The sequence below is a fragment of the Macadamia integrifolia genome, chromosome 5 (assembly GCF_013358625.1).
Source record: "Macadamia integrifolia cultivar HAES 741 chromosome 5, SCU_Mint_v3, whole genome shotgun sequence".
Classification (NCBI taxonomy): domain Eukaryota; kingdom Viridiplantae; phylum Streptophyta; class Magnoliopsida; order Proteales; family Proteaceae; genus Macadamia; species Macadamia integrifolia.
In genome coordinates this window covers 11,461,768-11,478,578 of record NC_056561.1, presented here as the reverse complement: position 1 = coordinate 11,478,578, position 16,811 = coordinate 11,461,768, and the positions used below count along the sequence as shown (strand labels likewise).

Sequence of the window (16,811 nt, the reverse complement as noted above, 5' to 3'; positions counted from 1 at the left end):
CCCCCCCCCCCCTGCCCATGCCTCTGTCCCCACCCTCTCCTTCCCAAACATATCAGATATCTTCTTAAATGATTTTGATTTGGTTGGAACGACTGCTTTCTCAGAGGCAAAGCTTTAGCTTAGTGCCAACAACAAAGCATGGGGCTTTCGGAGAAGAAAAACTTGTGTTTGCCCCTATCCAGAGGAGAGTTAACTTGAAAATCACTGCATGCAAATCGATTTCCATTTCATCAAGAATGAAACCTCCGATCCCCCGAAGTTAAAAGCAGCAAATTTCTTAAAAGAAAGTAAGAGAAATCAGAACATAAAGGAAGACAGAGAGACAAAACCTTTAAAGGTCTTAATAGGCACCCAAGAAAACCTAATTCCCACATAATTATAATTTATATTGTTGGAGAGAGAGAAAGAGAGAGCATTGATGAACAATGCTAAAAGCCCAATATAGGATATGCCAAATGGTTTAGATGAGCTTTAAATTGTACACGACATCTATCAAGAAAGTTTCCCATCTATCTGTTGGGGTTATGTTTTGTATTCTGTAGAGCAACACAGCTATTATTGGACTTATACACTACCTGCCAATCCAGCTAGGACATGTAGCCTGACACGTGATGGTTAACAAGTCAGCAAAGGACCAACCTTCCCTGGTGACGAACTGTAACATCAGAAGTTTCCCTTTGTCATCCACTGGTTGAACTCTAGAGCAAGGATAGCTAGATTGACCACACAGGTCAACTCAAAAGATACCATTGCACAACCAGCCAATCACCCTGGTTTTAAGGCTGACACCACCCTACCAACCTGTCCTCAATTTTCCTACGATATAATACCAAGATCCTCATATCGCTAGCGCAGCAAATCTTATCACTTGGAGCACACAAAAGTGATCACATGGAGAGACCCACCCTGGTACGGATACTACCCAAACAAGGAAAGACTTACCTAATAGTAATCCACCAAGGAATCTCCTCCCATAATTAAACTACCTACCAAGCTGTGAGTCTCCTCACTCCTTATTCATGGCTTACAAATACACAGGTACATCCCCAAAAAAGGAGAAGGATTGCATTCTACTCTTAAGAATATATGTTGCTTGCAGATCTGACTTGGGCATCGGAGAGTCCCTCGTCGAAACAACCCGGCTCTCCCTTGACTATTCTTCTATGCAGGTTACCCGAGGAACTTGAGATGGTTTCTTGCAGCAACAACTAGTGTTAGTTTTAGGTCTATTACATGTAAATGGGTAAAATTAGAATAAAGTGGTAATAAGAATTTCTAGGGTGCCTATTGGTTGTCTCTTTTGGAAAACCCTAGGTAGATCAAATAGTGAGGGAGAGAGAAGTGTAGTATTTTCTGGTTAATAGAAATTTTCTCTAATTCTCTCAGATTGATGTAGGCATTTGTGCCAAACTACATCATTCCTTGTGTTTGTGCGTGATTATTTGCGTTTTTTTCCCTTATGTTTGTGCTCTCATCCCAACAATGGTATCATACTGAGGTTCAACAGATCTTCGCAGTTGAAGCATTTATATTTAGGGATTCGGTGGTGTCTCATAATTGTACAGGAAGGAAGAAAAGGGAAGTTTCACGTAGGAGAGAAGAAAAAGGAGGAAATTTTATGTAACTCTAAGAGACAAGTGAAAGGAAAACTTCACGCAGCTTTAGGAGAAAAAAGGGAGAAGCTTCTCACAGCCCTAAGAGAAAGAGAGAAGTGTGCTTGAATCTCTTCTCAAATCTCACTTGAGAAAGAAAAGGTAAGTATCCTAACGCTTTTGTATGTTTCTTCTTTTTAGGATGAAGGTGCATAATCCAAGGAGAAAAATAAGTAAATAAGGTGTTCAGCCTAGGGGAGTGAGAAGGGGAAAAGGAGGGTGAGACTCACAGTGAAAAAATATAAGTGTTGAGATTGGGTTAAAGTGTGAGGGACTGTTTTGCAAAAAAATAAAACAGGTTATTTTTAATAAAGTGTTCCAAGGTTTTTTTTAGGTATTGCAAATTCTGTGGGTGGTGCGGATAGGATATATTTCACTTTTTTTGTGTAGATCCTGCAAGTTCAAAAGTGGCCAGGGTTGATTAGGTTCATTAAGGTTGGCAACTTGCATGCACAAAAGGTAAAGATTAGGTGAATCAAGTGGTGGCCATAGAACCCTTCAATGGCCATAATGACTTCACCTTCGGGTAACAATGGGTGAAAAATGTTCTTATGTGAGAGGGGATGATGGGGACATCAAGACGTACAGCCAAAGGAAGAAGAAGAAGACCCAACCTTCTTTGTGGTTGGAGGAATAGAAGAAGGAAGAAGAAGAAAGGAAGGCTCGATCCAGCCTTTCCAGCGCTAGATCGAGTCCTCTCCTTCCAAATGTTGCCAAGATTGTGTGGCCCCCACCAAATCTGATAGTTTAGTAGTTTTATTTTCTAGGATTTTGTTTATTTGAGTCTTTAAGTTAATTAGGAAACTAAGTAATTATCCTATTGATTTCTTTTTAGAAAGTTTCTTTGTTTATGAAATAGCATTCCTAGAATAATCTTTTCCTTTTAGTAATTAGTCTCTTATTTATGTAAGGCCATTGGCCAAGGTTCTAATTGAATGAATGGATGATTATTGAAAGCAAAGAAGGCAACGACTCTCTCTCTCTCGTCTCTCATTCTCGATCTTCTCTCTCTTTCTCGCCTCCCCTCTCTCTCACGATTTTCCCTCCCATTCTCTTTCTCTCTTTCACTGCATCTATTCTCTGGTCACTGTTATGTCTACTGCAGCTGCTGAATACTACCGATTGAGGTCCATCTCAGTTGCGTAAAGCCCCATCGGAATGCCGCTGAACACTTCTTCAATAAACTGGAGTTTTCCCTTCATCAAATAAGGTGGACTGCACCTCTATTTAGGAGGACTTCGACCTCTCCTTTTCTCCTCAGAACAGGACAGGGTTAAGGTAAGTAGATCCTCACCCCCATCCCCACTTCCTTGACTGTTTACTACCACCCAGTTGATCCCATTGAAGACTGAAATTAACCTCTGTTTCAGCCATTACTATTTCCTGCTGTCCTTTAGAATTATCCTGCTGAGTTCAAACCCGTTACTGTTACTCTTATATTTTCATCCTGCTGAACTTACATACTACTGCTGTTTTCGTAATCAATTTTCTGTGATTAAGAATGCTGCTGATTTCTTTAGTAGTTGATTGATGTAAGGAAGAGCATGATATTCACTCTCTGAATTCTTGAATTGATTTGTGCCTATCTACATTATGTTGCCATGTTCCCCTCCCCCATATTCCCCACTTGAAGCCTAGGTAGTTTATGTGCCTTTCTTTCTAGATTAGTATTGATTGCTGCTACTCTGTTTAATAGTCCTCTAATTCATGCATGCTAATTAATGTATTGTGTTGTTCTCTATTAATCTCAATCCCTTTCTAAGCCCTAGTGAGTCTACCTCTGTCCACGTGAGTAATATTTGTAGGAATCCTAGTTGTCTGGGTATCCTCTTACATCAGGGGACGATCAAGGCTCTCAAGAAGAAGCTAGAAAAGATGACTAAAGATGAGTGGTTAGAGCTGAAGGATTTAGTGGACAAGACTATCTTACGGATAACACTCTTCGTCAGATCATCAAGTTGGTAGATCCAGAGGAAGTTTGGGCTAAGCTAGAGAGTAGGCACAAGTCCAAGACTCCAAGTCATAGATAAACCAGTTATTTTGTAAGAAAGATTTGTATGGTCTTCTGTTGTCAGAGGGAGAAAACTTTTAGGTGCACTTAGATGAATTTGATAGGATATTGATGGAGTTGTCTACTCTAAATGCTAAGATCAAAGTTAGAAGAGGAAAAAAAACTTCTCATGCTGGCTTCGCTACCTCCTTCATTTGATCACATTGAGACTACAAATTTGTTCGGTAAGGATACTCTTAAACTTGATGAAGTTATTGATGCTTTGTTGATGAATGAGACACGACGGAAAAATATTGGTGAGCATAATACTTTTGCTATAGGAGTAGGTCATGACAGTGGCAGGTCAGGTGAGAGAAAAGAGGGGTCCAACAAGAATAAGGGTTAGTCCAAGTTGAAAGGTCGCAAAATAACTTTTTATTATTGTGATGAGGAGGGTTATAAATAAAGGAATTGCCCAAAGCGTAAGGATGATAAAACAGAGGAAAAGGAGAGATAAATCATCTAATGCTGCTATTGTGGATGGATCCTAGAGTGATGGAGATGTCTATGTCACTACTTTCATTAGGTACAGAAGCTTTCACCTTGCCCATTTCATAAGTGTTTAGGGATCAGTTTGCTTCAATATCATGCATGTCATAGTGGTAAAATCAAAATAACAAGCAATGCTGAAATAATTTCCATACATAGGAGGGTATTTGATTGAAGGGAAAAGTGTCACTGAACATGAGGCGTAGAAAACACCTAGACACAAATTTTTTTATTATTTTTTCTCTTACCTTAAAAAAATTAATAATAATAAAATTCTATGTTAGTAGACATAGCATAAGCCTCATGCTCTAAGACCCTTTCCCTTGATTGAATTAGGCTATGAAATTTGACACTTTACTACTCTAGATCACAACCTCTCTATCTTATAATTAGAATAGCCACATCATCTGTCTATGTGAAAGGAAAAGTTCCTCCAATTTATTTTACTAATATTAATTGGGAATTTTATGAGAGAAAAAGTTTCTAAAAGAATGAACTTTTTTTTTTTTTTTTTGCTAATGACGGGTATCCAGGCCTTCGGCCTGACTAGTCCCGCGGGCCCTTACTGACCCCACAACCGCATGGACCGGGTCATACCGGAGTTGAATGAGAACCATTCAACTTTCATTGAAAGCAGTGAAGAGCACTAAACACCCCCGTGTGAGTGGTCCAAGGTGTGCCTAGTGGGAGTCAAACTTAGGACGTCCAAGTTTACGGCTCATACCAAGTTCGTTGCTCACCAACTGCGGGGATGTTGAAGATAGAAGTTTTCATTAAGGATAGAATAAGCTGAAGTTTATTGAAAATTTTTTAAGGAAATTTGGAAAAATAGAATTTATATGTAAGAGTGAAATAAGATTTAGGGTATTGATATTTCATCAAAAGGATCTAAGTTAAGAATCTAAAGATTCCATGAATTAGGTACTCAAATCTTGCTAAAATAAGAGACTAACAGGATAAAATTCTTATACACTCACTGGATTTCTTGATGGAATTGATCACAATCATCCCAGAATATTTGGCAAAGGCATCCAATCAGTTGTCAGACGCCAAGGTATTCTCCCTGGCCTGCTAGAACTATTTTTAAGATGAAAGAATGTGTCTTAGCCTCTTATTTCTGATTACGGATTTTCTTTTTCTACTCTTGCTGGTATTAACGGTTTGGCGTTTGTTCAACATAAACAATGGCGTGGTTTTTACTTTTGTATGCCTAAATTGCTTTGAGACATTTGGTCATTCATATATGGTTGAGCTGGTCCTCCAGGATGCAATCTTGCTCCAAACTAAAAGATTTTGTTCTTGAGAATGTGCTTGTTCTATTAAGCACATAAACTGTGGTTCTTGGTTAATTTTCTATATTGCTCGCTAAGAGACTAAGTTTTGATTTTTTATTTTTCCCACTTTCCACCTTGAAGCAAAAGGAAATTTATTTAGATAAAGAATGGATTGTGAATAGAGTTAAGGATCATATACACCATTACATTTTGAGGAAAGGTTTGATATGATCTCCAAGGGAGATTTAAAATACCCCATAGACCCATATTGAGTAATTACTGACTTGGTTGACAGGTCTTGCTCTTTTTTTTTTTTTTTCCCCATATAAGAAAGGTCTTTCTCACAGGTCCTGTAACTGTTATGCTTCATTAAATTGTAAACTCTGATTATGTAACACATGAATAGTAAAATTTGAAAAATCAAGTAGTAGATATAAAAAGAGAACTTTTCTAATTTCTACTGATATTTAGGGTTAGGAACTTCATATACATATTATGCAAAAGAAACAGGGAAGAAAAGAATAGAAGAAAACCAGAACCCTCATGGACAAGGATTATTTTCTTCCTCCCAGAACTGTCTCCCTCTATTGTAGATTAGGGTATAATATATTGCCTTTTCTTCTTTTATTTTGGAAGACAATTCTAACGAACAAAAACATTAGGTAATTGCAAACCTTTATATTGAAACACTATTGGGAATTCCCTTGCCCGTGAGCCCACCAATGCCTGTGGTATTGGAAGTGTCTGGATAGAGCAGAGTGTATGGCATATTTACTGGACCTACTCTGTTTCTCCAGCTTGGGTCTTCGTTCATGTTCATAATTCTCTTTTCAATCTCCAATAGCTTATTTCTAAATCTCTGGAATGCTTCCAATGGTTCTGCATCTGATGTCCACTCAGGAGTGTCTCTCTGTCCGAGATAAACCTCATCAGATGAATGCCTAGACAAAATCTCTATTAGGGACACACCAAGGAGGGTCTGTAGCTGGCCTGTAATTGTTTTCATGAAGGCTGTATCAGGGTCTGACTCGAGCTCAGCATATTCGGAAGTGCCTGGCTCAGGCATGAAGCGACGGCTCATTGTTGGGCGGTTTGGGAGGTAGCCTGCATAAGGGTATTGTCCAAAATTGACAGCTGCATGGAAGGCTGAGGCAATCCATATGATAATGGTGCATGTTTGTCTTAGATCAGAAAGTGCCTGCATTTTAGGCCACCATGACTCATCCTTCAAGTCACCATGACCCTCATTGCGAAGCTCTGACCACCAGGACTGAAGTTCAGAATCACCCTGGATCATCTCATCTTTTGGATAGTAGAAAGAGCAGTACTCGTGAACCCATGTTTCAATTGCTGACCAGATTTCAAGCCCATCAACAGCATATGGGTAGTCCTCAATAACAAGTCGGAGGCCATGGTGGCTGCTTGAGTCTGGAATCGCCATTCCTCTGAATGAAACAAAAGATTTACTTGTCATTTCATTCATGTTCAATGAAAGGTTGTCATAAATTTCTTTTCCTGAGTTTGCGATTTACTCACCTCTTGATGAGATCTATTGGCAATGCCTGTTCAGGAAAAACCCAGGTCTTATAAACTGCAGAGGACAGTTCCAAGGCAAATTTCCCCGGAAAGACAGTACTCTCAAAAATCCCACAGGAATTGATAAGGGTCTGCCGTGCAATGGCATTTATATTCATAGTATCCCGAAAGTGAGGATACAAAAGCTGATGGATTGGATGAAGCACACTGAGTTGTCTATTCGTCGCAATAACAAAAGGCTCAATCACTGCATGGGTTTTCAACCTGCAGTGAACCAATTGAAAACATTCAGAAACTCACTCTGAAATAAGTTAGGATTTAGCGGATCTCCCACAACATGGTGTTCTAGAACAGACTTATACCAGTGAGTGGCGAGCTGGTGAAAGCCAGAGTCATTCACAGCAGCATATGCTTTGGCCAACTGCCAAACAGAGCCTTCAACTCCATCTTCAGCCGGAGTGAATACCTTACTAACTGCTCCATGCTGGTCTCCATCTGGGTGAGGTAAACATAACTCGATTGCTACTGGCTTTAAGGTCCCATCATCTTTCAAGAAGAGAATTGTTCTGGCAGCGTAGGTCTTTGTGGTAGTAGTGTTTATACGCCTCAAGAATGGCATCAAGGCATCATAATAATCCGATATGAATAGCTTGTTGCTTTTGATGGCCTACACAAAAACCATGTCATGAATAAATCTTCAATAGTTAAAGTAGTTTAAGAGATAAAGAAATTTATGAACAATAGCATGATTCGTGGACGAATTTTATATCTTACCTCATCTACTGTTAGCCCATTTAGGTTCTTCTCAATGTGTTCCTTGGTTATTGAACTGGAGTGGTTGCCATATACATTGGGATCGAGCATGCTGGTTGGGGGAAACTCCTGTGTATTAGCATTGTATTAATTATTAAAGAAATTGAAATTAAAGATAATAATATTAACAGTACATTATGTGTTAAGACTTATAGAATAATTAGCAGCTTTAATTACTTGGAGTCGGTGGATGGAAACTGGGTTCACTCCAGCGAGCATTTCTCTTGCAAATTCTTCATCTGTCCTCCATGCCGACTTGTTCTCTAAAGTCAAGAAGAACATGAAATTTCAGCTGAGGTATTCATACTGAAGTGATACCATGGAGACATTCTATTTTTATGCCTTATAGCAGCATTATACAATATCACCTTGTACGTCTAAGAGAGATCTACTTGGATTATGATTCCATGCTTTGTATTAATATCTTTAGAAAGGATGGCAATGTCGAAAGTAAATACGTACTTCTGATCACTTGAGGAATAGGGAATTTGAGGAGCTGCTCTCCGTCTGAACGGGTAAGTTCTTTTAGCATCTCTAGAGGAATTGCATCCTTAACTTTGTCCACTGTTGGATCATTGGTGATTTTAATCCCTCCCTCATACATGGCCAGCATATCTTGCAATCTATGGAATTTATTTTGGATTCGGACAAAAAAATAATTCATCACTGGGAGCAAGAGCTGGGCAATAGATTTAAGAGAGTAAGCAAGAAAATCTGCCATCTTCAAGTGGCTAAACCGTTCATCCCTTGGAACATAGATGTTCAGAGACTCCAGACTTACAAGCGGCAATCTGCTTTCTGTTTTAAGATCTGCAATGAAGACAGAAAGGGAATCAAATTCTCCATCAAATTATTAAGCTCAATATAAGGAATACAGAATCAATAAAAGTTAGTTTATACTCTGTTTCTCTATCATCAAGGATTTCAAAACTATTTTTCTTAATCTCCAAAATTTGAGGGATTAGTATTACTCATCAATAAAGGAAAAGGACTGTTAAGATTGTTGGGGCTACGATGTCTTGAATTCCAATTGCTTGCATAATTGGGCTGATTCTGAGGGCCAAGGAAATTTTTTAGGGCTATATGGGTATTCGATAAATTACCTATATAGGGTGCTCTATATATTTTTAGCGAGGGTTCCTTCTCTCTAATCAATTTGAGAGAGGTGCGCGAACGAGCGGTTGTAACCCTATTCTCTATTAATAGTGAAGCAGATACTCATCCCACCTTGGTGTAGGCAACCTTGCCGAACCACAAAAAAAAAATTTGTGCATTGTGTGATTGTGTGTTTGTAATTCCCATTCATTTTTCTGGATCGTTTTTAGGTTCTTGTTTTCTACAAAGATGATATGGAAATAAGAACTGCAGTGTAGTAAATCACTACTTCTAACAACAGAACCCTAACCTGTCTTTGTGGGTCTTCGGCCAGTTCTTCCCCGGCGAGGGTAAGCATATTCTTTGGACCCTCCAAGAACAGGTCTTTCATGCTTGGGACCATTGTCAGGGTCCCCTAGATCATTGTAGCATGCATAATCATACACTCTGTCCCATTCCTTTAGCTCTCCGGTGCCATCTCCTCTCAGATTCACAAGCTCTTCTTCCCTGTACTTGCGTAGAGGCTCTGGAGTATTACTTGGTAGATAGGCCTGCAAAAGAGTACTTCTCAACTTCTTAAACATCCATCAGATATTGGCCACTAAGTGTGATTTAGTAATTGGGTTTGAGTTGGTGTGAATTGCTTCACATCTATCCCTCTAAATTGAACCAAATAGCTCTCAAATCAGGTTGAAATGATACCCAAACTGAGAAAAATTCTTAAGGGTTTTGAGTTTCCAATAAAGATCTTCCATTTGCCCATGTCTTTGTCCATTAAGAGTTTAGTACTTACCTGGTTAGCAAAGAAAATCCGGTCGGACTTGTATCGTTCAGCAGGGTAAACCCATGAGTTGCAGAAAAAGTGAATGCGGCCCTTTCCCGGAACATCTTCAAGTGTGAGAGTCTTGAGGAAGAACTCATTGTGGTGTAAATTCTTAACGATGAAAGCTCCAGGAATTCCAATACTTTCATCCCAATCAAATGTAATTTGAAATGTACATGAACCTGCTGCTACAGGCTTGGTGACTTTTGTTATCCAATTTTCCAAGAATGCTGGTGCTCCAACCCTCCCTTGCATGTCATGATCTGTATAATTTTTGGGATTTAATGTCTTACTTCCAAATTCCAATTTAAAACTAAGCTCAGTAGGAACAAGGAAGTGAGAGGGAGAATGAGGATTCTTGGGGTACAGCTAGGCTGTTCTGAGCTTTTCTGCCCTTACAATTTCACCAATTTTGTGGGCCAGTCTTAACCACCTGAGGCCCATTGTAGGAAAGTGAGATGGGCTTTGGCTTGATTATTCAGTTTTGTGGGCTGGGCTGGGCTTCTCTCTGTCTCTGTCTCTCTCTCTCTCTCCCTCTCTCACTCTCTCTCTCTCTCACACACACACACACACACACACAACACAAGTTTTAGTACTTGAATATCCCCTAAAACAATAATTAAAAATAGAAATCAATAGGACTCTCTACCTCAAGTTTTAGTACTTGAAGATCCCCTAAAACAATGATTAAAAATAGAAATCAATAGGAAAACTGACCCGGATGTCCATTAACAGAACCAATTAGCTGGAATGAGATGCCTTTGCCAAAGAACTCAGCGACTCGGTCAATTACCGCTGCGGGGAAGTCTTTTAAGTCCAAAAGAGTCTTTTTCATCAACACTACTGACCCTCTGATCTTTACCTTCTTCTCATTGTTTGTAACATCCAAGTTATTTGGCCAAAGGTTCCCTAAGCTTGGAATCATGTCTACATAACAAAGAATACCAATTCAAATTAAATACAAAATACAAATGAGTTTAGCCAACCGATTAGGTGCAGCATAACAACAGCCCACTACAAAATAGTCCATTTTCTAGGGCCCTAGGCCCTATCTAACACTAGTTGAATGGGCTTATTAAGTGGGTTTGGTCCGTATTTGTTCATGATTATGGGCTTAAGCCCTTAAACTTGAGCCCATTCCATTTTTCTTTTGGTGGAAAGTTGATCTATTCATGAGAATGGATTACACTCTTGTCATCTGGAACAACATCAACAGATAAACAAGGATCGGAAGCAAATTGAAGGGAGGATTGATTATACCTAAGAGTTGGGTTCTCAATGATATAGGCAACACTCCATCGAAGGCTGAATTTCGAATCACCGACGCCTTTGATTTCCTCGATTTAATCCTCTGTGAACCCAAGAACTTCATGAAGTCTACACTTTTTGTAGAGCTTAAGCAGCCATCATCTCTAATCTTGATGCCACTAAAGGTAGCTGGAAAAACTCCACTAGCCATCTTCTAAATGCTTTTGCTTTTTAACTGTTCAAAACCATAACAAGAAGCAAAGTCTAGTATTTCTTCCCCAAAAATAAATAAATAAAAATAAAAACTTTGAAACCCCATCTCACCTTTCAACTTGTAATCTTGTGTATGAGTTTCTGAAATTTCTCACTTGATCAACTAGAGAGAAACATGAGAAAATGATGTTAAGAAGTAGAGAATGAAGAACTAATAAGCAAATGGAGTAGCTAGTTAGGGATAAAATGTTGATGGGTTCTATACTTCTATTTATAGTGGAAATGTAACTCAGGTCTCATTATGGGCAGATGCACTTGTTTTTAAATTACATAGAGATTTGTGGGAATATCTTATGTGATTAAATATTGACTTTTTTCTTGGTATTCTACATTTGGTCTGAGGAGGATGCAAGCTTTCCACGACGGTCTATGGTTATGGTGTCCCTCCCTAGGTGGACAAACTCAAGACATTAGATCAGAATATCTTCATACCCGAGGAAATATTATCAAATGAATCCTTCACATGATGCTAAAAAAAAATATTTCATGGCATGTAAAAAAATGAAAAGGAAAAAAGTGTATTTAAAACTAAAAAAAAAAAGGAAAAAACCTAGCTGTCACCACACACTGTAATAAATGCATTGTGACTATTGCATTATTTTCCAACATGAAAGAGTGATTATTGTCAATTATTGTCATGGGTAAAGCATATCAGGAAGTGTCATACGCTCATACCTTTGTTTGAATCACCGTCACAGAATCTTTGGGATCACTCATAATGAAATTAATTTTCGATTAATCTAGTTAATGATTCAATGTAGTGATTGTAGGTTAGACTAGACTGGGGGAGTAGTCAGGTCAAAGACCTGGAAACCCTCGTTAGCGGAAAAAAAAAAATGATTGTTGCAAATCCAATAATTGTATATTTAAAAATGATTTGAATTAATCACATGTCAAATCTAAGTCTCAAATTCAATCATTTTTTCTTCCATGTATATTTTTGCATCTATTTATAGTTTCATGCACCCTAATTATTCATGGATTTTCAATGCTTTGTTTTCTAATATTGAATACTCGGACTAGGTTGAAACTTGTTTTCAATGGGAACTATGGGATCTTATCATATTTAAAATTTCGACTTCTCAGTTGCCATATGGTAGGAAAGATTGAGAGTTACAAAAATCAAATGTCACCAATGTGATGATAATAAGTTAACCTAAACTTAGAAATATTTTTGTGTATGTCTATGTACACACACGCAAGTGGGTATCGCTCTTTTTTTTCTAGGGGATTTAGATGCAAAGGAAAGAAAAATTTAATAATTAAATATGAAATTATCTAGATTTAGTGAAATAACTATGTGAGATAATGATTACAAAAATTCATTTATTAGATTTGAAATTTTAACTTTTCTTCTCTTTTCTTCAATTTTTTTTGCAACCAAATAGAACCTACACTTGTCATTTTTAATTACACGTTCTTGTTACCACCCTGCAGCCAGCCCCTCCTGGAAAAAAAATAAAAAAAAGACCAGAGAGATGAGGTCAAGCACTTTGTCTTGGCTTGTGAGGTTGACTTAAATAATCCTCTTCACACTTACATTCCAAGTAGAACCACATTTGATCTCTTACCTAGCTACTGCAATCATTAGATCTAAAATTTGACTATGATTTGAGTTTACACTATATCTCTGACCCCTTACTGCTATAAGGTTTAAAATTTGATCATATTTTGAATTTATAATAGGCATATCTTATCCATTTGGAAAAAAAAATATATATATATATATATATATCTAGAATCCAGAGATTGAATTTGATGGGCCAGCCAAACAACTGGATCCATCTGTGAAATGAGAAAAAAAAAATCCACAACACTTCACCACTTGTATTAGTTGACCTCCCAAACACAAAGGAGTGAGAGAGAGACAGAGACAATAACCCTTAATAAAAATGACCGGAGAAGAGAGAGAGAGAGAGAGAGAGAGAGGATAACCCTTATATAAAATGACTGGAAATCTTCTGTAGTATCTTATTATATGTATGTGAGACAAAAAAAAGGGATGATATGAACTGTTTATTAACCATGTTGATTAATCATCCACTACTTAAATTATTATTTAACTCTGATGTTCATGTATAACTTATAATGATTTAGGGAAGCCAATTAGGCATCACGTGGGTTGGTGGGCTGGAGGTATGTAGCCGAAGCCCTCCCTAGCAAAGATCTATGAGGGCTGATACGGGCAAACCCAACCTATGTATTCTAAACAAAGGAAGTTTCAAAATACATCTCTTGATATTTGATAAAAGGTTTTGGTTGTTGTCTCTCATTAGGTTCAAAACATATATGGCCTATCTGAAATTATTTTTAAGCAAAACATTTGCATGTAAAAATTTTAGTTTCACATTTGAGATGAAAGAGAATGAATTGATGTTTATATCTTGAAACGGTAAGTATAAGGGTAGAGTTCCATGAAAGGAAGGTTTATTATGTTTTGCAAACTAGAATTACAAGGTTTGAATCCATGACCGTTCTATATCCTTGATCTTGCATGGTGCGTTGCACACCATGCAAAATGTTTTGGGCAATGGCTAGTTTTCTGTGTCTTCTCTCTTAGAGAGTGACATCCTTTTGAGAGTTTTCGAAAAGATATTTTGAAGAGACATATCTTCTATATAAATAGAAGACATGCATGGCACTTTTAAAGGATCATTCTAAATGTTATTCTGCCTCTATTCCTCTCTCCCTCTCTCCCTCTCTCCCTCTTCTCTTGTGTATTTGGACATCCAAAGAACACACCTTTGTTTTTCTCTATTTTATCAACTATATTTTCAGAAACTTAGAAACCAATTTTCAGGGTGAGGGGAGAATTCCTTCAGCCATTTTTTTAGGGTCCGTCATATTAGGATCATCAAATCTTGGTAATTGAAATAAAGAACATGTACGTACTTTTACGAGATACAATGCAATCCTACTCTATAGATACTAATATGTAGATAGTATGTCTACATATGGATCCACCCTATATGTTATTGTAAAAACATATAATAGATAGTATAATCCCAAATACATCTAAAATAAGTTTTCTGCCATTGTTGCTTCTTGCTAGAAGGAGGAAGTTGCAGTACTTAGTGAGAGACATTTGCAATTAGTGGTAATCAAAGAAAGATAAAGGGTTAGGGTGGAGAGAGAGAGAAAGAGAGAGAGAGAGTGTGTGTGTGTGTGTGTGTGCAAGAACCATTCCAGTCTAGCATAGGAAACGACAGACGCGAGACCTAATTGGAGGACACGCAAAAGCATTTTCAGCACACAAGGAGGGGAGCAGCGTGATCTTTCATGCCCAGCTTAGTCTAGGTGTTTTCTACGCTAGACTAGCAAGGTTCTTTTAAAGATATATATATATATATATATAATGTTCCTTTTTTTTTATAGGTCACAACTTATCCTATACTATGAGTACTATGAGGGGGAAGGGGAGGTGTGAACCATGAGATTTAAAACCCAAGACCTCATGTTAACTACCAAGTGCACTAGGCACTTGTTCACAATGTCCCAATTTTAATGCCGTCTCTACAATACATGAGTGGTAAGTTATTTTTTTTTTGTTAACCAAGGTGTTCGGGCCAGTTTCTGCCACCTCGACTAATCCTCGGGGAGACTAGCGCAACAATCCCACCGCCACGGTCTCCACTTAAATCTCAAATGCACAGATGGGGAATCAAACCTGAGACCGTGCGCCTATCCACACAATCCCCAATTCGCCCTAACCATATGGACAACCCACGGATGGGTGAGTAAGCGGTAAATCATGACATTGCTACAAAAAGTATCTGAAGTTGGGGTTTTATAGAAATTGGCATCTTCTATTATTAGTGTAAGTATGTTTTCCTCTCTCTCTCTCTCTCTCTCTCTCTCTCTCTCTCTCTCTCTCTCTCTCTCTCTCTCTCTCTCTCTCTCTCTCCCTTCTATTAATAGTGCACATATTTTTTTCTCTATATTTGTCGCACATCGCTTGAATGTCTATTTCTGCAACAGATATGTGTTCATTCACGACATTGTTGGGAAAGGAAAGGAATCAAAATTGGCGTTTTTTTTGAATTTGCAATAATCTATTGATAATGTAAGTTTCAATTTGATTTTACTGGCACAATTTTCCAGTAATAATGTATTTTGTTTTAAATTTGAGTAAGTAATAATTTCAAAATTTATTAACATAAGTTGGAGAAAGTAATATATGATAAACATGACTCAAGTTGCGTACTAACACAGTTTGGAAATAATAATATGTTCTATATTTGTTTTGGATTGCATAAATCCTAAACTAATTTATTATTTCTACCATTTGGGAAACACATGGCAAAATAGTTTGCGAGGGAACATGAAGGGTAGGAGAGAATAGATGAGGGCTTGTATTGTGTGACATTGGTTAGTAAGGAAACCATGTGTTTCTGATTTCATTTTTTATTTTAGTAAGATTGAGAAAAATATGCATGTCATAGTTGCACAAGTGATTCAATTTTGCAGAACATGTTTATGGCAAAGTTGAGTAGACTAATTTTGAAGCAACTATGGATGTTGATATAAAAGAAGCCGATCTCAATCAATACTAATACAAATTGGATCAGTATCGGTTGAGATCTAACTAAATTGAATGGATTTACCCCTATTTAAAGAAATAAAAAATAAAAAAAAAAATTGATGTTTTAGACTACTTTATCTTTATACCTTACTAGTGAATCGATGCAGATCAGATCGGTATAGGGATTGATCTTGGCTGATATCGATCCAATTCGATCTTTAGAACCATGTTTCCAAGTGGATTCATTGTGGATAAATTCATGGAAAGCCACAACGATGGACTTAGCAAGACACACTTATGAAGGAACTAGTTGAAAACTTATCAAGCATGGACTCATGTTATGAAGGAACTAGTTGAGAACTTATAGAAATCAAGACTTAGCCCAACCAAAAGATTAAACATCATATGGGAAGTTGTTGGTGGTATCATAATGTGGGTATGATTGAGGAAGCTTTTTTGAATTATGTAAAAAGGAAGACGTATATAACCCCCAACCCCATTATCGTTGGCAAAATATTGTCCACTTTGGCCCATGGGCCTCAAGGTTTTAAAACTCGTTGTGTCATGTTAAGAAAGTTAGAGTTTATCAACTAGCCCAGTAACTTTCCTTAGGCAATGTGGAACTCAAGTTTTACACACCCTCATCGTGCTCCCAAACCCCCTAATATTCGCCGTATAATTAATGGGACACCTCACCAATCTAGCAGGCAGGTCCGGCACACTCCCCATATTCTTGGGTGTCATATATTTCCCCCTTTGAGCACAAGGTCCCTGTTGTGGCCCCACACGCTATGGAGGTCTACTCTGGTACCACCTATAACGCCCTAACCCCAATAACATTGGTACAATATTGTCATTTTCGTTTGGCCCATGAGCCTCAAAGTTTTAAAATACGTTGTGCCATGTTAAAGAGGCTAAAGGTTATCAACTAGCCTAGCAACCTCCCCCTTAGTGATGTGGGACTAAACTTTTGCACACCCTCACCATTCTCCCAAACCTCGTGGTACTTGTCGTATTCTTGGTGGGGACACCTCAC

The 16,811-nt window shown here is 37.9% G+C and overlaps 1 protein-coding gene across 1 annotated transcript in view; it reads right to left on the bottom strand.

Moving 5' to 3' along the window:
- Positions 1 to 11,119, bottom strand: part of LOC122079067 (probable linoleate 9S-lipoxygenase 5) — a 17,587-nt gene extending 6,468 nt beyond the window's left edge. Inside the window, exons 1-10 of the mRNA XM_042645309.1 lie at positions 10,993 to 11,119; positions 10,450 to 10,659; positions 9,703 to 9,995; positions 9,220 to 9,460; positions 8,277 to 8,624; positions 7,992 to 8,077; positions 7,776 to 7,883; positions 7,364 to 7,668; positions 7,002 to 7,265; positions 6,140 to 6,910 (exon numbers count right to left, since the gene is read on the bottom strand). Coding sequence (XP_042501243.1) covers positions 6,142 to 6,910; positions 7,002 to 7,265; positions 7,364 to 7,668; positions 7,776 to 7,883; positions 7,992 to 8,077; positions 8,277 to 8,624; positions 9,220 to 9,460; positions 9,703 to 9,995; positions 10,450 to 10,659; positions 10,993 to 11,104 — 2,736 coding nt within the window. The 5' untranslated portion in view covers positions 11,105 to 11,119 and the 3' untranslated portion in view covers positions 6,140 to 6,141. The remainder of the gene's footprint in view (positions 1 to 6,139; positions 6,911 to 7,001; positions 7,266 to 7,363; positions 7,669 to 7,775; positions 7,884 to 7,991; positions 8,078 to 8,276; positions 8,625 to 9,219; positions 9,461 to 9,702; positions 9,996 to 10,449; positions 10,660 to 10,992) is intronic.
- Between the last annotated feature and the right edge of the window lie 5,692 nt (positions 11,120 to 16,811).